Consider the following 21,988-nt stretch of genomic DNA (forward strand, 5'->3'; position numbering starts at 1 on the left):
TTCTTGCTGATTTGGCATCTCTGGACAACCACAATAGGTTTCCCCTTACTCAGGGAGTCCAATTCGACGTGTTACAAACGTATGCGTAAACCTATAAGACCCCAGTACTTCGTACGGGTCTAAAAACGAATTTCGCAAAAAAATATCTTAGAACCCAATTTTTCTACACAATAAGTTCTTTGGGTATTTTTGTTCGCGCCTGTTCCTGTTGTTCCTAACTTATGTCAAAAGGTTTTTTTTTAGCGAATTCGATTCCAGACCTCGCCACCTCTTATATGTTAGGAAAGTAACTATTTTTGACTCTTATAATTTAAAAGACTAATTCACAACGCACATGACCACATTACAGACATTAAAGAAATGAACAACGATACCGATTCCGATGACGGTATTAGAGCTATAAACACTATTTGAGACCTGATACACACCAGTGGTGTTGGGACCTCATCAGCTGATCTACTGTTCACGATTTTGCTCTATTAAGTTTACAACTGAGCCACAACAAAATATTATTTTTAGAAGATGCGTGATGTAAACTTTAAATAAACAAAAAACATAATTAATGGTGTGCAGAATCAACTGACCATTGAGTCGTAACTAATACACAAATAATTATCTCCATTTCAACGATCTGTACACTTTTCTCTGTAATTTTTATTCGACTTAAATGACTTGCGACATAAAAAAATGAGTCGAAAAGGCGTGCACTTCCAAACCGTATACTCATCGATATCCGGCGCGAGAACTAATTAACACTTTTTCGATTTCTATATATAAAAGTCGTTTAGCAGGGAAAAACATTTTCAATCCGCAATCTAATGCGTGTGATCTGTGTTGCCAGTGAAATAAAATGGTTTTCGTTTACGTTTCTATTTTATTCGGTTTCCTGACGGTTTCTGCACACAAAAGTGATACAGTAAGGACTCAAATCAGTAAATCAAAATATTTTTCCATCAACTTGACGAACTGAGTAACACTAAGACCGCGGGAAATTAGTACATTAAGGTGAATATACCGAGAATTAATACTCTTCTGTATATTGCACAAACACGAGTGTAACGAGTGTACGTGTAATATACAGAAGAGTATTAGTGCGTGGTATATTCACCGCTACCTTATAATGTTTTATTGTATTGCGGAAACGATCAACTTATCGATATATTAATGTAGGATATATTTACCTAGATAAATAATAATGACGTCATATCAATGGAATAATTGAGAGAAATAATGTTTGGTATAATACTCCGAAAAACAGTGTTTAATGTCGATATATACACCGCAATGCAAGTTCATTACATGAGGGATCAATTTTTTGATACGAGCCGAACTTATAAGTGTGGTTATAGGCAACAAGCTTTGGAAACGGTTATTTTGACAAGTGTAGAGTTTGCATATCCGAGCCGAAGGCGAGGTATGCAACTACACGAGTCAAAATAACCGTTTACAAAGCGAGTTGCTTAAAACCACACGAGTGAGTTCGCGAGTTCACAAAATTGATTCCGAGTGTAATGAACTACCAAGCAGCATCCAATGTATGCTGTTTTATTGCCTATTCACCCGGAATATTGTTGTTACGAGGACATTTTCCCACCCAAGGACCTGAGAGTTCAAAACCAAAAGTGTTCCTGGTCCAGTAGACAACTGGCAGACTCTAGAATATCAAAAGATTATTCTAAATTAATGTACAATTTCACAACGTATATGTCGCGCTATTTCATTCACTGCCAGACTAATAATAAACATAAAAAATACCGATAGCACAAAACCAACAAAAACATTAATCCTGAAAGCATCACTGACAACACTACTGTTTTGGTGACATGTTGACAAACTACTTCGACTGTTTTGTTTTTGTGAAGTGCTAGATTCATATTTTGCGTAATATTTGTCGATTTTGGTGGTGTTACAATAAATTTTGCTGTGAAGTGAAGTGAGTACATGATAATAAAAGTAAAAGTGTTGAGTGTTTTTGAAAATACAATCGCTAAGCCGAACTGGTGTGCATATACCATTTATACCCATTTGGAATTGTATGTGACCAGCTGGTGCAAAATAACGTATGCACACCAGTTCGGTTTAGCGATTGTAAGTGAAAAATGCAAAAATTAAAATTGGCTATAGACAAAATGGCCGTCACTTTTATTTTTGTGCTTTTAATTTTTATTTTTTCGAAAGTTTTTAATGAATTTTCTTAGATCGGTGTGCACTTAATTCAAGTGACAAAGTTTGTGATATCAAAACTATAATAACATCACTTGTGATGTAATGAAAAAGTTCTCACATGTAACGACCGCTTTCCGCGGGTGGGAAATGTACGTGTAACAATAATAGTATGTTACTATTTTTCTTCCTGGAGTACCAAAGTCACATTCCGAACAAAACATAACAACAAAACTGAACAACATACCGGTGCAAAAGCATTCCATATTAATGCCGAAAGTAATCCGTATGAATGCCTAAAGAAGTCCGTTCCGTGTGCATGTATTCTCACAAATGTCGAAAAATAAGCAATCTGTAGGAATGCCGAAAGACATCCGAATGAATGCCGAAAGCAGTCCGTAAGAATGCTGAAAGCAATCCTTATGAATGCATTGTCACAAAACACTAAAAACATTACATTCGCGTACATACAACAACTTGACACATTTGGGAAAGAATAAAGATAGGATCGAAAATGACATAAGCGGGAATGAAAATTGAGAGAAAATAGTAGGGGAGAATGTTGCTCTTTCGGTACTAAATTTGGTGAGTGAATGTGACGGTTTTGGTACTACAGGAAGAAAAAGTCATTACGTCACTGACATGAGCGTTAAAACTATGAGCTATTTTTGTGATTTTTAGCCCCGTACGAAGTACGAAGGGGCTTATAGGATTACGGTGCCGTGTGTAATTGATGGAATTCGAAGCAGGCGGTAAGGGCAAAGTGTTTGCCTATGTTCATAGATGACGAATCCGCAATAAAAATTTTGTCTGTCCGTCTGTCCTTCTGTCCGTCTGTCCTTCTGTCCGTCTGTCCGTCTGTCCTTCTGTCCGTCTGTCACGTCGATATCTTGAGTAAATCAAATCCTATTTCAAAAAATTTTTTTTTCCCTGAAAGGTAGCTGAAATTGTGAGGCTAAGTTCGAAGATGGGCGATTTTGGGTCGGCCCTTCGTGAGTTAGGGCCACCTAAGTGATTTAAGGTCTTTTGGTGATATTTATGGCAAAATAAACGATGGAAATGTAAATGACACGGCAAATGATAGGTATTGTCAATACCAATCCAGGAAAAAAAAGTTTTTTAAAATCGGGTGAGTGGACCGTGAGTTAGGGCCTTAGAAGTGAAAAGCTACTAGGGCCCTATGTGTATTTTACATAGAACTCGAGTAAATTTCATACGTTTTTCGTAATTTTTGTTTCATTTGGAAGGTAATCAAAGGCCGAATAGAATGTTGTTGAAAAAAAATTAAATTTGGGTCCTAGGCCTAAGGCCGCTACTAGGGCCCTATGTGTATTTTATATACAACTCGAGCAAATTTCATCCGTTTTTCGTAATTTTTGTTTCATTTGGAAGGTAATCGAAGGCCGAATAGAATGTAGTTGAAAAAAAATTTAAATTTGGGTCCTCGGACTGAGGCCGCTACTAGGCCCTTCAAAAAAATAAAATTTTTAGGGCGATTTGAAATTTTTGTTTCATTTGAAAGGAACGTCGTACGGGGCTTCGTAATTGCGCTATGCGCAATTTGTAAGATGCACACATTACATAATAATTTTACTTTAACTACATTAACCGGCGCAATAGGCTTACGGTTAAAGTAGGGTGACAGACGCACTAGGGTCACGTACGCAATAGATATACGGGTTTGTACGGGGCTCAGTCGCAGCAAACGCTCCAACTGTTCTGATGGCTCGTTTTTCTCAATATTTTCCTAAATTTTTCGCAATTTATCTTCATTATCCCAGAAACCTTTTCGGTTAAATTGGAGAAAATCTAGAAAATGTGGGAAAATTCAAGAAAATATTTTTCCAAAAATGGTCCCTGGTTAAAACTCATTACACGGGGTTTAGTTGGTAAAATAACTTACGTAATAATTTGGAACTTTGTATTTTGCCTTGTGTGGTTGCATCTCTCGTCTTCGACTCGAGTCACATTTGGCAAAATATAACGTTCCGACAATTTTTTGATGGATTTGGCAGTTTCCCCCCATGGAGAAAGTAAGAAAACATTATGACATCGACTACTACGTGAAAACATGCTACGAAAGAACTGGAGCTGATTGGAATGAATTACACGAATTCGAAATTACTACGGATCTGGAACATGTTCCAAATAGTCATTCAATCAAGTTGTTCTTTCGTTGTTTTGGTGAAGTTAGTGAATCGGTAGATACAAAGTCGAATAAATTGAATTTCTCGAAATTTTTGGATCATTGGGCGGATTTGACGCAGGCCGAGCAGGAAATTTACTTGAAAATGGGCAAGGGATGTATCAGACGTGCAAAGAGCATAACCGATCGCCTTGAATTTTCGTATTCGATTACGCTTTGTGCTAAACAAAATGACAATGAGGTAAATTTGAAATAAGAAAGTACTCAATGTCTGAGTGCTTGCTGGTACAATTGCTTTTCTTTTCGAATTTTCAGCATTTTCATCTTTTCTATTGACAGTCAGTCAACACCCAATTGCCGAATTTTGTATGTTGCGTTGACCCAATAAATTACCGAATTTTGAGTGCAAGTTCGTTTTTTATATTTTCTTCGTCTTTTGAAATTGTGGAAATTTTGATACACCCTGATCAGTCACAATTTCATTCAAATTTGAATAATTGGAAATATTGGTACAAATTGTTGCTAAATGGACTGGATTCCAATCAAATCCACTGAAGAAGTGGATTTCTATATAGAAATCAGGACATCTCAAAAGAAAATCAACGGATACACTGTGGACATGAAAATTCGGTTGACTTTCCAATTTCAACTACTCTTGACTCTTTTTTATGGGACGTATTTGCTAGAACACTCCGCCAAATTGATCAAGGTTCTAAAAGAATTTGGCAACCAAATTTTAACGGTCCAGTGTAAATTTTAAGTGCACGGGACGTCGGGAAATTTAGACATGAATTTTCTTCAGCTGTTTGTCAGCTGATCCACTCACACAAACAAAAGTGCTTACACATCTTTATACGGTTTTAACACTACCACGCGCATGCGTGTAACATTTTCACACACAATTTCACAATTTTTTTTTTGTATGAGTGAACCAGCTGATAGCTGAAACAAATTCATGACTAAATTTCACTAACGTACACTGCACTACTTACATTTTTGAAAAGTGTGGGTAACTACCGCCAATTTCATATTTTGAACTCCATCTTGTTGAAATGTCAAATCTGTCAAACACACTGTCACACGCACGTGTCATAACAAACGAGCTACCGATTGTTAGCTGAGTGCACAGTTTAGTTGTTTCGTGCTTTAATTTACTACAAATAGAGATGGGAAAAGGAAAAAAACGTAAGCTCGAGAGCACCCAGGACAGCAAAGGCAAAGACGAGAATGTATTCAATTTGCCGGCCAAACATTTAGCAAAAAGTCACATCAGTTCGCACGAGAAACGATTGATTGTTGTTCTGGATGGGGCACAACTGGAAACGGTGAAGGTAAATTTTACGATGAGCATCAAACATCAATTGATGAATCAGAGTTGATTAAGATAGGATTGAATTGTAGGTGGGAAATTTATTCGAACTGTTGAACTGTGACGATCACATGAACATTTTGCGGAAAAATGGTCGCGATCCGGGTACCTGTCGTCCGGACATTACACATCAGTCGCTGTTGATGCTATTCGATTCGCCATTGAATCGGGCTGGTTTGCTGCAAGTGTACATTCATACCGCCAAAAATGTACTGATCGAAATCAATCCACAAACTCGAATTCCGAGAACATTAAAACGGTTCGGAGGCTTGATGGGTATGTTTCAATGCATGGAATGTGTTTAAAACATTCAGAAGTAAAATAATTCCGAAAAATTTTCAGTACAACTCCTTCATAAAATGAGCGTCCGTGCCACCGACAGCAACACCAAATTGATGAAAGTCATCAAAAATCCAATAACCGACCATCTGCCCGTCGGTTGCAAGAAGTACGTGATGTCGTTCACCGGTAAACTGACAACATGCAAAGAACTGGTGCCGAAAGAAGAGGAACCAATTGCTCTGGTGATCGGTGCATTTGCTCACGGAAATGTTTCAACGGACTATACGGAAGGCGCGTTTTCTATAAGCAATTATCCATTGTCAGCCGCACTGGCATGCAGTAAACTTTGTAATGCATTCGAGGAGGTGTGGGGAATCGTTTAAAATACATTTTATTGAGATACACAGCCGGGGTAGTTCTGATTCTTTGGCAGAAACCAACGAGAAGAAATTTGGATGAGGGCAGATCACCTATTGCGGACAACTTAACATCGAAGTAGTTGGAAGCGGAGTCAACTTTGATCATTCCATTCCTTAGGAATTTTTGCGAGTTTATACTGAAGTGCTGTTCCATCAGCCCATCTGATAAAATAAAAACTCACCAGCTACGTCGCCTATGGCAAGTTCGGTGCAAGTTCGAGCAACGCAAAAGGTCTGACTCTGTTCGGTGCAAAACGTTTTTTATTTTCAAAATAAATAGATAAATTAGAAGGTTGCGCAGGTCGTCGTACAAAATACTTTTGAAATCCCATTCCGGGTGACCGTCGCAGCTGGCTGTCCATCATTTCCAAATGACCGTCAAAAAGGGATCCGCCTCAATGTCTTCGTCGATCTTCGACGGTAGCATTCCGGTCATGCAACAAATCTCATCCATATTGTCCAGACCGGTGTACATGTTCTGTCTACCGATCGGTGTGTCCGTACAAATGGGATATTTGTTGACGCATCGGATCAAATTGTTTTGCAGTCCGAACGTTACCAATTTCCGTTCGTCGATGTTATTGTCGCGTGGACACGTTCGTTGGCACAGTGTTCGTAGATTCACCGCGTGTGTCATGAACGAGTAGATTTGTAGGATTTTGTAGAGTGACGGGAGAGATTCAGACGTGACTGCAACGAATTTTCTGCAAAGAAAAGTTAGGGTTTTGACTGAAGGGGACTGAGGGTTAAAGGTTGATGTAATGAGCTGGCAGTAACAGATCGGCTATGTTTCGTAGGATTCTAAGAAACCGGCATTCACAAACCAAAGTTCGGTCAAATAAATTCAGTCGCAATCCACTAGCCCATTAGAACAAGTGGAAAAACTCCGACTCACCGACATGATTGTCCCAAAACTCGATCCTTTGTCAAATTCTGTAAATTCCTCGTGCACATGTACACATTGCTGTACTTCAGCAGCGGCAGCAACTGGACGACTTCGTGATACACTAAATTCTGTATGCACGCCTTGACCAATGCCTTTTCCACATCCGATTCGGCGGCTATGCGAGCGACGTGATTGATTCCGTTTATGTAGGGCAGAACCTGTTGCGTGGTCAAGTCCCACACATCGATCGGCGCATTTTCATACGCTTCACACAGCAGCGGTACCAAATGATCGAGTACTGGTTGTGGATCTGGCTTAGGATTCAGTATTTTTAGGTAGATTGTGGTCTCGCCCTCTATTAGGTCAAAGAATGAAAGGGAAAATGAGAAAATGAAAATTCTTTTGATTGGAATGAAACAATTACCGATGATTGTCGTAACTTTCCTCTCGTTTAAGTCTGTCAGAATGTTGGTGAGAAGTTTGGTAATTCTGTCCAATTTCAGTTCCTCCTTCTCGTCGTCTCGCGATAGAAACTCCGTCTCGTCTTCCATCATAATCTTTGGAATGGAGTCAATGATTTAAAAGAAAGTGAAAGGAAACCGATCGCTATTTTTGAGACTCTAAGACCCGACAATTCTTGAACACAAAATCCGTGTTAAAGTCTCCAAAAGAAGCACTGAACAGATCGTCCAACTTACGAGGTATTCGGCCAATTTCTTTATCACTGGTTCATACTGAATGGTGCGTGCCCAGGCATCACAGACGAAACACAAGTTAAAATAGTAAGCATTCCGTGCATATCGTTGACCATCAATGCGAACCGGATAGCCGACGATTTTGTAGCCGAGAGTGTTTCTGCGGAAGGTGAAAAATTTCAGAATTTCAATGTCCATTCCGCCTCGAATACTAATTATGTCACAGTAACGTATCGTACGGTTTTCTCGAAACCTCCCAGAAAATCGGGAGGTTAAGTGAACTGGGCCGTTCGAATTTCGCAGACTTCTGAGATGTTCACTAGTTGAAAGCTTGACCTTCCCAGTCTTCTGGGATATTCCGTCCCAAAAATTCCAGGAGGTTTAAGTCGTAGATTCGCTACTGGGCGATACTTCACGACCATTTACTTACACAGTCAATATACACCGTTGTAGCTGCGGCTTCGGTATTATGTAGACATTGACCGAATCAAAGATATCTTTCGATACGTAGCCGTCTGGCACCTGGAATCGATTAAATAAATCGAAATTATCGACACGATGTCAACATTGATATCAATGTCACAAACCTGGCACGTGATTTTCGGGCCCAGGGACGGATGGAATTCACTCAAAAATATGCATCGGATCGGTCCGATTTGGCCGCATCCTTCAAAGAACTGGGAATTGTTGGATGTGATTTGCATTTTGTGGATTTGCAGGTTGCAACAATTTATGCAGAGATTTCGATTGGTTTACCGTTTGTTACATTCGAGTGGCATGGTAAACTGTAAAAGGAAGGAAAGTGTTTTCGTCAACGGGTCGCTGGTAATTATTTCACTGAATGGGAAGGCAAACAGTTTAGATTTCAGCGGCAGAGCTTTTCACAACGAATGTACACAATAACATTCATGCCATATGCCATACACAACGTTTTGACAAGTGAAATGTCAATGTGTTAACCCTTTCACCGTTCGCATTATAAAATGATGTCAGTTACTCCACCACTGTATCCGGGTCTGTCACTTCCATAGTAGTATTTTCAACGGATTTTATATCTTTTCTCAACCAGGACTCACTTAGAGTATCGGTTACAAAATGCAAACGAACGCAAAGATTTGTTTATAATTTGCAAACCGTGTTAACCAGACGGGCCAGTGCACTTTGCAGGGTTAATGCGGCGTTTACAGAGGTATCCAAAAATTTCAAATAAAAATTTGTTTTGATTGTCAAAGACGTCTTCGTTCTCGTAGTGTCTGGTGATGTAGTTTCGTCATTTCATCTCACCATTTCAATAGAAACTGTTAAATTAATCATTCCGCTGAAAGACTGAATATCAGGTAGGTCAAATGTCACTTACTGATAGTACCTTCGATGTCCACACAATCAAGAAAAGACGATTTCAGCATACGTTTGCAACCGCACCATCAAAATGGACACGTAACAGCTGAGGAAAATTTCTTTTTTCTTGCAGATAATGAGAATCCTATTTGTGCATCCCGATCTTGGCATCGGTGGTGCTGAACGACTAGTCGTAGATGCGGCCATAGCGTTGCAGAATAAAGGTCATTCGGTCAGTTTCCTAACAAATCATCATAATCCGAATCACTGTTTCGATGAGACCGTCAACGGAACGCTAAAAGTGGAAACGGTTGGGGATTGGTTGCCGCGAAGTGTTTTCGGAAAGTGTTCCGCATTCTGTGCCTATTTCCGTATGGTCTATGCGGCACTGTACACAGTGTTTTTCCTGTCCAAAGCACAGAAAATCGACGTCATCTTCTGCGACCAAATATCGCTCGGAATTCCGATATTTCGTCTAGCTTCCAATCAACCGAAAATCTTGTTCTACTGCCACTTTCCCGATCAGTTGCTGTCAGCACAGGGATCGGTGCTCAAACACTACTATCGAATGCCGTTGAATTTCCTGGAGGAAAAAACTACCGGCCAGGCAGACGGTGTACTGGTCAATAGCAAATTCACTCGGCGAGTGTTCAAAGAGACATTCAAATCGCTTCGAATGATGCCGGAAGTGTTGTATCCATCACTGAATACCGTTGCTTTCGATGATACAACGATTGACCGGAAGGAAATTCTGCTACAGTTTTCAGCGGAGAATTACGTGTTTCTGTCGGTGAATCGGTACGAACGCAAGAAGAACATTGGATTGGCACTGAAGGCTGTGAAGGCATTGGAAAAGATTGTCAGTAAAATGGAATGGGAACGAACGGTATTGGTTGTAGCCGGTGGATACGACAGTCGAGTAGAGGAAAATGTTGAGCATTTCAATGAATTGGTGCAATTAGCTGGTGATCTCGGCATTTCTCACAAGGTAATTTCCGACGAAGGTTGTCCTCGTGTCCTTGGACCATTTTTAAAACTTATTGGGACGATTTTTGTTGAGTTCAATTATCGCCGTTTTCACATGCTCCTTTTCCAGGTCACATTTTTGCAATCACCGAGCGACAAATACAAAACATGGCTGATGCGTCAAAGTGAAGCCCTGCTGTACACACCGCAAAACGAACACTTCGGCATTGTGCCACTGGAAAGTATGTACCTGCGCAAGCCGGTCATTGCAGTGAACAGTGGCGGTCCAACGGAGACAATAATCCACGAATCGACCGGATTCTTGTGCGAACAAAATGAAAATGAATTCGCCGAAGCGATGGCCAAATTCATTCGCGATCGTACGTTGAGCGATTGCATGGGCGAAATGGGACATAAGCGGGTCCGGTCGACATTTTCGTTCGAAGCGTTCACAGAGAAATTGGATAGGATTGTGAGGGAACTGGTGGTTGACAGTACGAAGAAAGTGAAATGACAAATGGGGCTCGTCTAACCAAAAAAATAATTTTTTTATTTACATGAGAAATGTTTAAATGTAATTGCGTATATTGACTGTGCATACCGTACGTGGTTTACCGGTTGAATTCATATTTTTAGCTTCAAATTATCAGCTTTCCATTTGGTTTTCTTGAAAGGAGGAAAAACAAAAAATTAAGAAAATTTCTACATTCAAACGAATTGTTAAGCCAGTAGGCTGTGCGATTGAAAAGACACGAAAATTTTTGCTCCGCTGAAATTTTTCAAAATAATTGAATTTAATTCAACAAATCGCTTATTGCTGAAGGTTAAAGAGGCTAAAATACAGGACAATTGGTGTTCATTGCACGTTCATTGAAATATGGGTCAAACATCCAGTGGCTTACCTGATATTTCTGACTGTATCTGTTTGTGCTTGGACAATAACAAAGATGAAAACATCGAAAACTGGATTTCTTGTAAAGGATGCGATAATTGGTTTCACCGGAAATGTAATTTGAAAATCGGTGATGACAGCGCGGTGATTGATGAGGACTGGTACTGCTCAGGTATTGATTGTCAGAAATTGTTTTTTTCTTTAAAGAATAGTAAGAAGCGTCCAGTCCGTGAACGGTTGGGTAGGGAATGTAAAGGGAAAGTCAGAGGTTCTGCGTTAGGTATTCCTTCAGTAGAGGCTTCTGTTTCTGAAAGGGTAACTTGTAGTGTTTGTGGTTTTCTAGCTAAAAATACTCGTGGATTAAATATCCACATGAGTAAGCATGAACGCAATGAACGCGTTATTGATGACGTTTCTAAAGATGAGGGAATTAGTAGTAATAGGTCAGGTGAGGAAAGCATTTCCGATATGTTAGATGATTTTGGTGTGCTTCTTAATAGGTGTCGAGTTTCAGTTCCTTTGACTAGAATTATACAAAAATCTGTAAGGATTGCTGTATGTCAGGAACTTTCTAAAGAAATTGAAAGTTTGGTACGGAAAAATGATGTAGTTTCTTGGATGAGACTGCTTGCTTTTCCGTACATTGTTCTGAATAATAAGTCAAAGGGAACAGGTGGGATAAATGTTATTAGGTCAAACTTAAATGTTTTTCGGAATTGTACAGATATCAATGAAGCTTTGTCTAATGTGTTACGAAGCGCCGGTATTCCGTTCACGTTAGATAAATCTACTGATAGAGATAGTGTCGCTATTAAAGTTGCGACAAGAAAGGTTAATGAGGGTGATATTAGAGGTGCAGTTAGAGTTTTGTGTTCGAATAATACAGTAGCGCCTCAGACTTCAGAAACTGTTTCTAAGTTAAAGGCAAAACATCCGGATGGTAACGGGGAGGTTTTTGAAGAAATAGAGTTATTGAGTACTTTGTCAGCGACTACAGTCGAAGATGTAGCAAAAGCTATTAGAAGTTTTCCGTTAAGTTCTTCTGGGGGATTTGGTGGTCTGCGACCACGACATTTAAAAGATTTAACTTCTTTTACTTGTGGTGAAGCTGCAAACCGTTTGTTGAAATCGATAGCTTCATTAGTAGATGTTGTTAAGTATGGCAGTGCTCAGATAGACATAGCAAAAATTTTTTTTGGGGCTTCGTTGACTGCACTTTTAAAAGGTGAAGACGATATAAGACCTATAGCAGTAGGTATTGTCTGGAGACGTTTGACAGGCAAAATTGCCTGTTTTAATATTAGGGCTAACTTAGTTGAGAAGTTAAAACCTGTTCAGTTAGGATTCGGTGTTAAAGGGGGTGCTGAAGCTCTGGTTCATGCAGTACGTGCTTTTTGTACTGCTGAACATAAGGGGCCATTGGCTTTGGTTAAATTTGATTTTGGAAATGCATTTAATATGCTATTCAGAAAGTTTATGTTAGGAGAGGTTAAGGATATATGCCCAGAATTACTTCCTTTGTTGCAGCAAGCGTATAGACTTTTTACGAATCTGTATTATCTCGATGAGCCTTTGCTTTCTAAGAGAGGATTCCAACAAGGTGATCCCCTAGGTCCCCCAGGTTTTTGTATTGGTATTATGAGGATGACGCATTCTCTTTCGTCTAGGTTGAATGGTTGGTATTTAGACGATGGTACAATTGCTGATAAGCTATCAGTAATTTTAGATGATATTAGGAAAGTTTTAGATTTCTGTGAGTTGTCAGGTTTACCATTGAACACGAATAAGTGCGAGGTATATTTTATTAATGCTTCTGAAGAAGAGGAAGCTAAAATGTTTGCTGAAATATCGGCATTACTGCCAGGAATTAGGCAAGTTGATGAGTCTTCACTTGAGATTTTAGGGTCGCCAGTTTTTGAATCAGGTTTAGAGAGGATGTTTGCATCAAAAGTTGAAACGATTAAGTTAATGTGTGATCGTTTAAAGTTGATGGATGTTCATCCGGCCTTGTGTATTTTCAGAAAGTCTTTAGGTAGCTGCAGGTTTAATTATTTGTTGCGTACGTCTAGGGCATTTATGTTGCGTGATCATTTGAGGACTGTTGATGAGATTTTTCGTTCAACACTCGAAGCTATCGCGAATGTTAGGATATCGGATTTTTCTTGGGATCAGGCTTCTCTTCCTTTAGTTTTCGGCGGGTTAGGTATTCGGAAAGTTGAAGATCTAGCAGTACCAGCCTATTTGTCATCTGTGTATTCTTCATCTGATTTGTCAAATGAACTTTTAAAGAATTTTAATATTCATATAATTAACGATAACATTTTAGGATTAATTGAACAGGTTCCTAGAGATTTTATTCCAGAGAATGATGAAAATAAAAAGGTGCAAAAAAATTGGGATACCCCGATGATTAGGAGTAAGTTTTGCGAGATGTTTGAATCTAGTGAACCTATTACACGTGCCAGATTACTTGCGTCATCTACTAAAGAATCTTCAAAGTGGCTGCAGGTGGTCCCATCGAGTAAATTAGGTTTGCTATTAGATAACAACGCCGCGAGAATTGCTGTTGGTCTTCGTATAGGTTCCCAATTATGCGAAGAGTATAAATGTATCTGTGGTAAAATGGTAAAAAAGGACGGTTTGCACGGTTTGTCTTGTAATATGACTGGAGCAATAACACCTAGACATGACGATGTTAATGGAATATTTTCTCATGCATTTTCTTCTGCAGGAGTACCAACTATATTGCAACCACCAGGTATTTCTAGAAGTGACGGTAAAAGAGTTGACGGTATGACCATAATTCCGTGGAGTCATGGAAAGTCTCTTTTATGGGATGTGACAATACGTGATACGTTGGCTCCTTCATACATAAATGAATCTTCTAAGAAATCAGGGTCAATCGCAGAAAAGGCAGAAAGATTGAAGCATAACCATTATATAGATCTAAAAGAAAATTATTTATTCACTCCTATTGCTTTCGAATCGCTAGGTTGCATGGGCCCAGAAACGAAAAAATTTGTCTACAAATTGGGGTCATTAATGAAAGCAGCTTCAGGAGAACCGCGCTCCACCGATTACTTATTACAGAAAATTTCAATCGCTATTCAAAGAGGAAATGCGGCATGCATTCTAGGAACATTAGGGAGAAGTAGAGTAGATGATTTTTATTTATTGTAATATTTATTTGTTGATGAAAAGATCGTTTTTTTACTGACTGCGCCTTTGTGAGCAGTCTTTTTTTTCGCTTGTTTAAATAAATAAATGGAATTGTTAAGCTTAGTGAACAAATGGTCGTTCATCAATGAGTGATATTACCAGAGAAAAATAAAAATTTCCGCCAAATTTAAAATTGAATTTAATTTCTGGTATTCAGCCTACTGGAAACTACGTCAGTCTAGCAACAAAATCCATTACATAACTCTGGACTCGGCTACGCCTCAGATCAACAAATTGACATGAAAAACTCTACTTTTCATTATCGCTTGTCATGTAAATGACTAGTGTTCAAAGTCGTATCGATTGATGTAACAATTAAACATATGCTACAAAGCATGACCTCATGAAGGACCCTGCGTGCCATGGTCATCACCGGTCTTAAACTTGCCATTCCCAAGAACTACAAATAACGAATCGAGCGTAATAATTATCCGAAATTTGCAATTTTTGTGGACGAATGGAAGTTCTCGTCTTTGATTTAAGGGTCGATCGCACCGAGAATGGAATGTATTTTAATCTAATCATTGTTAGTACATAATGAACCGAGAAAGTCCAAAATTCATCATCATAAACAGGAGTTGTGTACAAAATTGATATTGAGTCACTTTGAATTGACTGAACTGTAAACTCAGAAGCAGAAAATGAAACGAAAATGATCAATTGCGACAGCGAAGTCTGTATGAGATCTGTGAGTTACTTCCACAGTCACTTTACTTCAAAGTTGCTCCTATTGGACATCTCAGATTGTTAGTAATATTCCTATCAAGTCCCGTCTCAACCTCAGAAAATAATTAATCGACAGCCGTTCAATAGTTAGCTCGATTTTTAACGGATTTTCATTCCGCCTTTATAGAACACCTTGAACTCTGTTTGACTTACCACATTTTTTAACGTATTTTCCGCATAGAACCGTCCATCGGTACCAACTGGCAGCGTTTCAATGAATTTCTCTAAACCAGACTTGTCCTTCAACTCACTCAACGCGTCCACAATACTTTTCGTAGCATTCACTCGATTGGCCACCGCTAAGCGATGGTTCGGTTCGTTGATTTTACTCAGAAAATAGTTTAGGATTGCTACCGGCGCATTCAGACCATGCAGCTGATAGATGACGCTATCCAATGGGACATTTATGGAAAATGACTTGGACTTCAGATTCAGCCATGTCTGCAAAGAATCGAATGTTTGGAATATATTGCCTGCTGCTTCTGATGATTCTCATATTTTACCTTCTTCTCGAATATTCCTTCCATATCACACCACGCTTGACTTCGACTTCGTTCATTCAGGACTATCCATTCGAATTGCGGCTGGGAAATTTTGAATATTTCCGATAATTTATGGGGACTATTGGCACCGGAATCGTTTGGGGCAGAACTCCATTTATATTGAGAGCTGGCATAGTACAATGTTTCCAGCACCGGTCGATCCAATATCTCAAAAGCCTTCGAATTCGATTGCTTCTCTTTTTGTTGAAAATCTAGAAGTTGGAGGATCTCTAGTCAGTGTGGCATCAACTACTCTTGGCGTCGAATGGAAATCTTGAAGACATCCGGTAGACATTTTACGCCTTGATACAGGGTACAAATTGCTACGTCATTGCAACATTACGAACCTAACAAATGCACGTAATTGGCTACGATTTGGGCATAAAAGGTGTTCACTCCCGGCTGATTGAAATAGTCATTGTAGACGGACTGCAATTTGGACGTTTTATTTGAATTGCTCTTCATTAATGTTGTGGTCACTCCAAATTGTAGCATCTGGTGATGGGATGTACAATATTGTTCTCAAACGTTTTAGGCAGTCAATATCAGTCACTCACCGCAAGTCTATTCGATTTTCCCAGCAAACTGAAAACCCAAAGCAAAGAATTACGACTGCGGCTGTTTCACTTTCAGAATCTGTATACCTCATCCATTCCGCACATTCCTTAACTTGTAACCGTACCGTCAAGTAATTGACCAATTGATTCAATGCCATTGGATGTGTATCCAGCAGTTTAACGACATATTTGCGTTGCAAAGTTTTCACCAGAAATAATACAACCGCCAGAACGGCGTCCCCATTGCCACTCGATACCGCCTCCGTCAACAGTTCAGTTTTTTCCCGATACGACCGATAACAGTCCAACGAATACGGCTTCTTCATGGTCATTTTCGTAACGGTCACGGATGCGGGTGGAGCATGCAATCGTTCCTGTATTTTGCGTCTCAGTATGCGCAATTCTTCTTCGAGCGCTATACCCTTCGGTAGTTGTGGCTCGTCCATCGACTGTTCTTGCAACACTTTTGAAATCAACAGATTGTGTTTAGTCACTAAACGATGGGAGAGTCAGAATCAAACCTTTGTTTAGGTCACTATCGGATATGATTAAGTGCAGAGGAATATCGCTGGATGGAAAGTCATAATTCAGTTCTGATGTGTTGTCGTCGACGAACAATTTTCGTTCGGTTGGAATGTGCAGAATTGTCTGTGAAAATTTGAGGTAAGGCAATCGGATGGTCATTTGATGGCAAGCATTGAGAAAACACAAACTGCAAATTACCCTATCGTCTTCGTCGAAGCTGAACGCCTTATTTTCCGATTTATTCCAATAATCTTCCCCTTCCATTGTCACATTCGATTCGGAACTATTTATAAACTGTAAACTTACTAGTTCTGTGTGTACGTTCGGTACCGTCGTACACCTGTAGATTACTGACGAAAACATAAACACATTTTGACATTTCCACTTTTGAACTTGACGCTATCATCCATACAGTCTGTAGTATTTTTTCCCGTATGAGCAGAGCGAGAAAACAGAAGACCAATTAACTTGCCTTGGGGTACCTGTCAAAATAAACTGTTTAAATCGAGATGAGAGAGACCAGTTTTGTGAGTTGAGATCACTTTTGGTCAGTTTCCGCTGGAGGTGTAGCGGGTGTAGCTGTCAAAAAAAATGAAATCGACAATAGAGTGTTATGATGAAAGCGAAAGAGATATTTTGACAAATACCCCAAGGCAAGTTATAATTAACTGGTCTTCGGTCCTTTCTCTCTCAACGTAACATGTTGAAAGAGAAAGCAATATTTTGACAAGTACCTCAAGGCAAGTTATAATTAACTAGTCTTCGGTTCTCTCGCTCTGATCATAACAGTCTATGGAATGTTTACAACAACAACAGCTATACAACTCAGACATGAGTCGGTTATCCGAAAAACCGAAAATTTCGGATCGGTTTTGACCGAACCGAATATTTCGGTTCGGTTATGACCGAACCGAAACTTCCGGTTCGGTTTTGACCGAACCGAAAACTTCGGTTTTGACACGAAACAAGTTAAAATAAAGCTTAACTCGTCGAAATTAGTTAGTTTCGTCATGAACTAACCGAATTTAAGATAATTAAGTCATTCAATGGGTGGGTGTGCTCTAAAAAAAAACTCAGATGTAATTGACTCAATCTTTATTTCAATACCAACTCTATGCAATGACTCAATTAACTTATTTTCGGTTAGTTTATGACGAAATTAATTGATATCGACGAGTTAAGCTTTATTTTAACTTGTTTAATGTCAAAACCGAAGTTTTCGGTTCGGTCAAAACCGATCCGAAATTTTCGGTTTTTCGGATAACCGACTCATGTCTGAACAACTGTGGTTATAGCTGTATCATCTGCTATAATAGACAGCGATATAACCAAAATAAAGCATGACTAGCCTCTCTCTTTTATATAGCAACATTGTCGTTAAAACTAATGAGGTAAGAGATTCTGTTTCATGTGAAGACAATATTTATTTTTATCAAAAGAAGGAACAGACTTAATGAAAGTATTGATGCGCTTACCGTGCACCAGCTGGTATGCATCAATTAAACAGAGAGGAAGGAATTTTTAAGAAATTATGGAGTGGAAATGTCGAGAAACAAAACTTTACAAGGTCAAATATTATTTGAGGTGCATTTTACGCCCATTGCGGAAGCTTCTTCCAGCTTCTAATCTAATAAAACGAAACGGTGTTCTAATTGTCTATAAATGTTTTTCTATTCAATTTTGCTTTTAAAACAGTAAAGAAACTGCAAGAACTGCGACTATGAGCATAACGTTCAAGTAATCCAACCGAAATACATTCGCCGAAGAATTCGGTAACCACGAGCCATCTTCACCAGCAAATATATTTTCCATTGTATACAGTTCAGCCTCAGTGTCTGTTAATTGTTTGCTCCACGCCACCCTTTCCGTAACATCAACACCGTGTGTCATATATTCCGCATAGAAGGCGGTGTCCTCATTATCCGGATTATTCCAATTATGCCAACCAGCCGGATGAATGTGACTGTCCATCGTCGTATGCATGAATACAGTTCGGGCCCATGGTCTCCATGGTCTGCCCAAATAGACACTGGTTGCGTCTTCATTGCCCAATAAACTACAGTTCTTGAATACGAATCCAAAACCATTTCCTTCCGGCGTTGATGCAGCCGTGATGTACGAGTTTTTGAGGCATTGTATGACACAGTTTTCGAACAGTGCAGTGGCTGCACCGAATATGAAATCCGTTGTTCCTTCGATAAAACAGTCCTTATAATATTGTCTAGATGGACGATCCGATTCGATTGTTGGGTATAGTGTGTCCTGCATACATTTGTATGGTTAGTGGCTAAGAAAACAATTTCTGATCAACAACTCAACATACCTGATTTGCGATAATGTTACAATTGTTTACCACAACTCGATCAGCGACAACATGAAGAGCAACAGCTTGGGCAATTGTTCCAGCTGAATTGAGGAATGTTAGGTCTTCAGCATAGAAATCATTTCCTCGTACCAGAACTGTGTAAGAAGTACCGGTGGTCAGGTTCAAACCATTTGGCAGCAGTTTGCCGGAGTAATCGTCGTAATTAATTATTGTCGAGGTCTTATCGGCTCCAATGAAGTGGATTTGTGTCTTCTCCGCTGGTACGATTAATTTCTCGAAATACTCTCCCGATTTTATATAAATTCTAATCGGAACAACTGAATTATTCGGTGCCGAATTAAGAGCCTCTTGAATGGTGTCAAATTCGCCTGTACCATCTTTGGCAACGATTAAATCGCCCTGTTGATGCTGTGCGCCTGTTTGATGAATTAAAATTTGAATCGATAGTAAATTGAAATGATTACTTACACTGAACGTTGAGCGCTAAGAACAAGAAGGCAATTACGAATTCGAATTTCGACATTTTAAAGGCTAAACGTTTTCTGTTCAGATTTCTTCTTCTGACTCCCAATCATCTGCAATGCTCGTGATAAAAAGGTTTTTTTGTTTACGTCGTATACAATCAAATCAATGTTATAAGAGAAGATAAGTAAAACACTGACTTAGGTATCACTTCACAAAGCCCAGTGTACAGCACAGATGAACCAAATCAACAGAAAATTTTGCGAAAGATTCAGGGCAGTTTTGGGCACAATCCTAATAATTGCAATTGTGATTATAGATCGTTGGTAAAAGGTTAGAACGTTTGGGCGGTGAAACTGATAAATGTTTAAAGATCACATCACATGTAATAAAGATCATGCACCTGTGTCCAAATGCTTATTTTGACCAGTTGTTGATTGTAACCCTAAGCTGTAGGCGCGGATCATAATCTAACTTTTTAAAACTAACATTTGGTCATAGGTGCAAATCATTTTTTATGTGTCGATGAAAAGATAAATCCAAACTCCTTCTCCGAGCTGATGCATAATGTTAGTCTTACAGAGGCATATAAAGTCCATTACGTAACGTGTTTTGAAATTGTTGCTTTATCTACCACTTGCCGTCCGTCCAAGCAGGTGCTTACTATATCACGTTATAGTATAGTTGATTAACTCTATGTTGAATGTAGGTATCTCCAGGGGCAAACCTCTTCTAAATGTCATACATTGGTTAAATTGCATAGATGTTGGCAGTTGTTGTCGCATACAGCATACTATCAATGCTTGAAAGATTTCGTAGGCCTGTTCCGGTGAACAATAAACAAGGTCAACTGAAAAAGTCTTCGAAATTGTGGCATTGAACGATAAGCCGCTGGTTTATCGTTAATTTTACCATAAAATAATACTCGATAAACGTCATTTACAACACTGATAAAGTGATAAATCACTTTTAATGACTTTAACCCAAGTAGCATTTCAGAAAAAATAACTTATTCGTTAAAATAACGTTGTAGCAACGTTGCCACAACGGTTGTGCAACCGTTGTTGCCCGGTTATAGTTTAACCTACGTCAATTAACCGTTGGATAACCGTTAAACAACGAAAAAGTTAAAAATGATAGTTGCTCTACCTTAAATTTTTAACTTTTTCGTTGCTTAACTGTTATCCAACGGTTAATTGACCTAGGTTAAACTATAACCGGGCAACAACGGTTGCAAAACCGTTGTGACAACGTTGCTACAACGTTATTCTAACGAATAAGTTATTTTTTCTGAAATGCTACTTGGGAAGCTACTTCTAGACAGATTAACAAGTTTGGTAAGATTTATTCAGAATTTGAGTATTAATACGATGGTTGGAATCGCCGTTTTTAATTAAAAAAATTAAAAAATTATTTGGAAGTGTAACAGAATGTGGTTCTTAGCTCACATTTTCAGAGTCTCAAGGTGAGAAAATCAAGCCGAACGAAAAAGATTTCTCGAAATGTTTTTTCAATAATTAGAAAATTTATTAAAATCGAGAAAAAATTTTAAAGTCGAGAAAATCCATAAAATTTGAATTGTACAATGTATCAGGATGAAGAAGAAGAAGAAGAGATCAGGATGAATAGAAGTAGTGCTGTACCTTAATTATTACGAGGTTTAACATGCTCAAATTCATTGGGAACTGTAAATCTCCAAGAATCGTCATCACACGAGTAATTGCTTACGATTCCTAGTGTATAAAAGTCAATGATAATTTGTAGAGATCCTAAATCCGGCAGTCGTAATTCAGTCTGGATTGTAATTTCCAATGGATTGTAATTTTTGGCTATTAATTCCTGGATATCACGATTCATGAGGATCGTCATGCTCAAGAATAGAAACGACTGGGGACGGTGATGAATTATGAATGTATCTTCACCGTCAGCAAGGCCAACACACACCAGTATCTAGTGTCATCGGGAATACGATATTTCTATTGTTTAAATCAGTTAAAATCTGTTAAAACCGGTTTTAACAATAGAAATATCATATTCCCAACTGACACTAGATGCTAGTGTGTGTTGGCCTTAAACAATATACCAACCGAAGTAGCTGGAATAGAACCAATAGAATAGCATGTTGTGGGCCGCATCAATGACACAGAGGTTTAAAAGATGTTTTTTTTTCGATTAATAAAAAAAATTATTTTGGTAAGCCCATTAATAAATGACACACATATTTATCCATCATTATCGTACATCTCATATCACAATCAATAATTATCATTCTATCATGGAGAGCCAAAATGTGTTGATCACAAAATATATTTCGTGCACCGAAAATCGTTCTGCATTGGTGACTCTGTCGTGATCGGGGGACTTCTGCAACGTTACACTAAGAACTCAACTCTCGTTCGAATCAACAACTGTATTTAACGTTGGACCATTTACAATCGCTTCTGGTTTACTATTGTCATTTGCTGAATATACCAA

At 38.8% G+C, this 21,988-nt stretch overlaps 6 protein-coding genes across 6 annotated transcripts; 3 read left to right on the forward strand and 3 right to left on the reverse strand.

Moving 5' to 3' along the window:
* Nucleotides 1-796: 796 nt before the first annotated feature.
* On the forward strand, nucleotides 797-4,714 carry LOC119076162. Its single transcript, XM_037182847.1, has 3 exons — nucleotides 797-916; nucleotides 4,179-4,550; nucleotides 4,625-4,714. Exons 1-3 carry the CDS (start codon nucleotides 851-853, stop codon nucleotides 4,643-4,645), a joined length of 459 nt encoding a protein of 152 aa, XP_037038742.1. The 5' UTR covers nucleotides 797-850; the 3' UTR covers nucleotides 4,646-4,714.
* A 648-nt stretch (nucleotides 4,715-5,362) lies between these two features.
* Nucleotides 5,363-6,366, forward strand: LOC119076140 (ribosomal RNA small subunit methyltransferase NEP1). The gene is made up of 3 exons (XM_037182814.1): nucleotides 5,363-5,640; nucleotides 5,711-5,954; nucleotides 6,021-6,366. Exons 1-3 carry the CDS (start codon nucleotides 5,476-5,478, stop codon nucleotides 6,341-6,343), a joined length of 732 nt encoding a protein of 243 aa, XP_037038709.1. The 5' UTR covers nucleotides 5,363-5,475; the 3' UTR covers nucleotides 6,344-6,366.
* Nucleotides 6,367-6,622: 256 nt separating this feature from the next.
* Nucleotides 6,623-8,896, reverse strand: LOC119076091 (GATOR complex protein NPRL2). Its single transcript, XM_037182746.1, has 6 exons — nucleotides 8,548-8,896; nucleotides 8,391-8,482; nucleotides 7,964-8,120; nucleotides 7,690-7,822; nucleotides 7,275-7,620; nucleotides 6,623-7,083 (listed from the first exon to the last, which is right to left on the reverse strand). The coding sequence occupies exons 1-6, from the start codon at nucleotides 8,662-8,664 to the stop codon at nucleotides 6,741-6,743; spliced, it is 1,188 nt and encodes a 395-aa protein (XP_037038641.1). The 5' UTR covers nucleotides 8,665-8,896; the 3' UTR covers nucleotides 6,623-6,740.
* A 244-nt stretch (nucleotides 8,897-9,140) lies between these two features.
* LOC119076089 (alpha-1,3/1,6-mannosyltransferase ALG2) lies at nucleotides 9,141-10,799 on the forward strand. Its single transcript, XM_037182743.1, has 3 exons — nucleotides 9,141-9,297; nucleotides 9,432-10,286; nucleotides 10,395-10,799. The coding sequence occupies exons 2-3, from the start codon at nucleotides 9,435-9,437 to the stop codon at nucleotides 10,776-10,778; spliced, it is 1,236 nt and encodes a 411-aa protein (XP_037038638.1). The 5' UTR covers nucleotides 9,141-9,297; nucleotides 9,432-9,434; the 3' UTR covers nucleotides 10,779-10,799.
* LOC119076072 (vacuolar protein sorting-associated protein 16B) lies at nucleotides 10,783-17,115 on the reverse strand. The gene is made up of 8 exons (XM_037182720.1): nucleotides 16,924-17,115; nucleotides 16,722-16,848; nucleotides 16,288-16,663; nucleotides 16,201-16,228; nucleotides 15,991-16,138; nucleotides 15,605-15,855; nucleotides 15,255-15,542; nucleotides 10,783-10,930 (listed from the first exon to the last, which is right to left on the reverse strand). Exons 1-8 carry the CDS (start codon nucleotides 17,086-17,088, stop codon nucleotides 10,889-10,891), a joined length of 1,425 nt encoding a protein of 474 aa, XP_037038615.1. The 5' UTR covers nucleotides 17,089-17,115; the 3' UTR covers nucleotides 10,783-10,888.
* A 1,256-nt stretch (nucleotides 17,116-18,371) lies between these two features.
* On the reverse strand, nucleotides 18,372-19,718 carry LOC119076106 (pectinesterase 31-like). The gene is made up of 3 exons (XM_037182766.1): nucleotides 19,520-19,718; nucleotides 19,049-19,467; nucleotides 18,372-18,987 (listed from the first exon to the last, which is right to left on the reverse strand). Exons 1-3 carry the CDS (start codon nucleotides 19,572-19,574, stop codon nucleotides 18,412-18,414), a joined length of 1,050 nt encoding a protein of 349 aa, XP_037038661.1. The 5' UTR covers nucleotides 19,575-19,718; the 3' UTR covers nucleotides 18,372-18,411.
* Nucleotides 19,719-21,988: the final 2,270 nt, after the last annotated feature.

Source organism: Bradysia coprophila, unplaced genomic scaffold (genome assembly GCF_014529535.1).
Source record: "Bradysia coprophila strain Holo2 unplaced genomic scaffold, BU_Bcop_v1 contig_232, whole genome shotgun sequence".
Lineage (NCBI taxonomy): Eukaryota > Metazoa > Arthropoda > Insecta > Diptera > Sciaridae > Bradysia > Bradysia coprophila.

Bases quoted from the DNA above. Each gene is read 5' to 3' on its own strand.
- LOC119076162 (XM_037182847.1), top strand. From the start codon at position 851: ATGGTTTTCGTTTACGTTTCTATTTTATTCGGTTTCCTGACGGTTTCT. The intron at 917-4,178 runs GTAAGGACTCAA...TGGATTTGGCAG, and splicing joins CTGCACACAAAAGTGATACA to TTTCCCCCCATGGAGAAAGT. The intron at 4,551-4,624 runs GTAAATTTGAAA...TCGAATTTTCAG, and splicing joins CTAAACAAAATGACAATGAG to CATTTTCATCTTTTCTATTG.
- LOC119076140 (XM_037182814.1), top strand. From the start codon at position 5,476: ATGGGAAAAGGAAAAAAACGTAAGCTCGAGAGCACCCAGGACAGCAAA. The intron at 5,641-5,710 runs GTAAATTTTACG...ATTGAATTGTAG, and splicing joins CACAACTGGAAACGGTGAAG to GTGGGAAATTTATTCGAACT. The intron at 5,955-6,020 runs GTATGTTTCAAT...AAAAATTTTCAG, and splicing joins ACGGTTCGGAGGCTTGATGG to TACAACTCCTTCATAAAATG.
- LOC119076091 (XM_037182746.1), bottom strand. From the start codon at position 8,664: ATGCAAATCACATCCAACAATTCCCAGTTCTTTGAAGGATGCGGCCAA. The intron at 8,121-8,390 runs GTAAGTAAATGG...CACCTTCCGCAG, and splicing joins CAACGGTGTATATTGACTGT to AAACACTCTCGGCTACAAAA. The intron at 7,823-7,963 runs GTAAGTTGGACG...TCCATTCCAAAG, and splicing joins AGAAATTGGCCGAATACCTC to ATTATGATGGAAGACGAGAC.
- LOC119076089 (XM_037182743.1), top strand. From the start codon at position 9,435: ATGAGAATCCTATTTGTGCATCCCGATCTTGGCATCGGTGGTGCTGAA. The intron at 10,287-10,394 runs GTAATTTCCGAC...CTCCTTTTCCAG, and splicing joins ATCTCGGCATTTCTCACAAG to GTCACATTTTTGCAATCACC.
- LOC119076072 (XM_037182720.1), bottom strand. From the start codon at position 17,088: ATGTTTTCGTCAGTAATCTACAGGTGTACGACGGTACCGAACGTACAC. The intron at 15,856-15,990 runs GTTCGTAATGTT...TCCAACTTCTAG, and splicing joins CAATTACGTGCATTTGTTAG to ATTTTCAACAAAAAGAGAAG. The intron at 10,931-15,254 runs GTAAGTCAAACA...CCTCCTTTCAAG, and splicing joins AAAATACGTTAAAAAATGTG to AAAACCAAATGGAAAGCTGA.
- LOC119076106 (XM_037182766.1), bottom strand. From the start codon at position 19,574: ATGTCGAAATTCGAATTCGTAATTGCCTTCTTGTTCTTAGCGCTCAAC. The intron at 19,468-19,519 runs GTAAGTAATCAT...TTCATCAAACAG, and splicing joins CTTAGCGCTCAACGTTCAGT to GCGCACAGCATCAACAGGGC. The intron at 18,988-19,048 runs GTATGTTGAGTT...AAATGTATGCAG, and splicing joins GTAACATTATCGCAAATCAG to GACACACTATACCCAACAAT.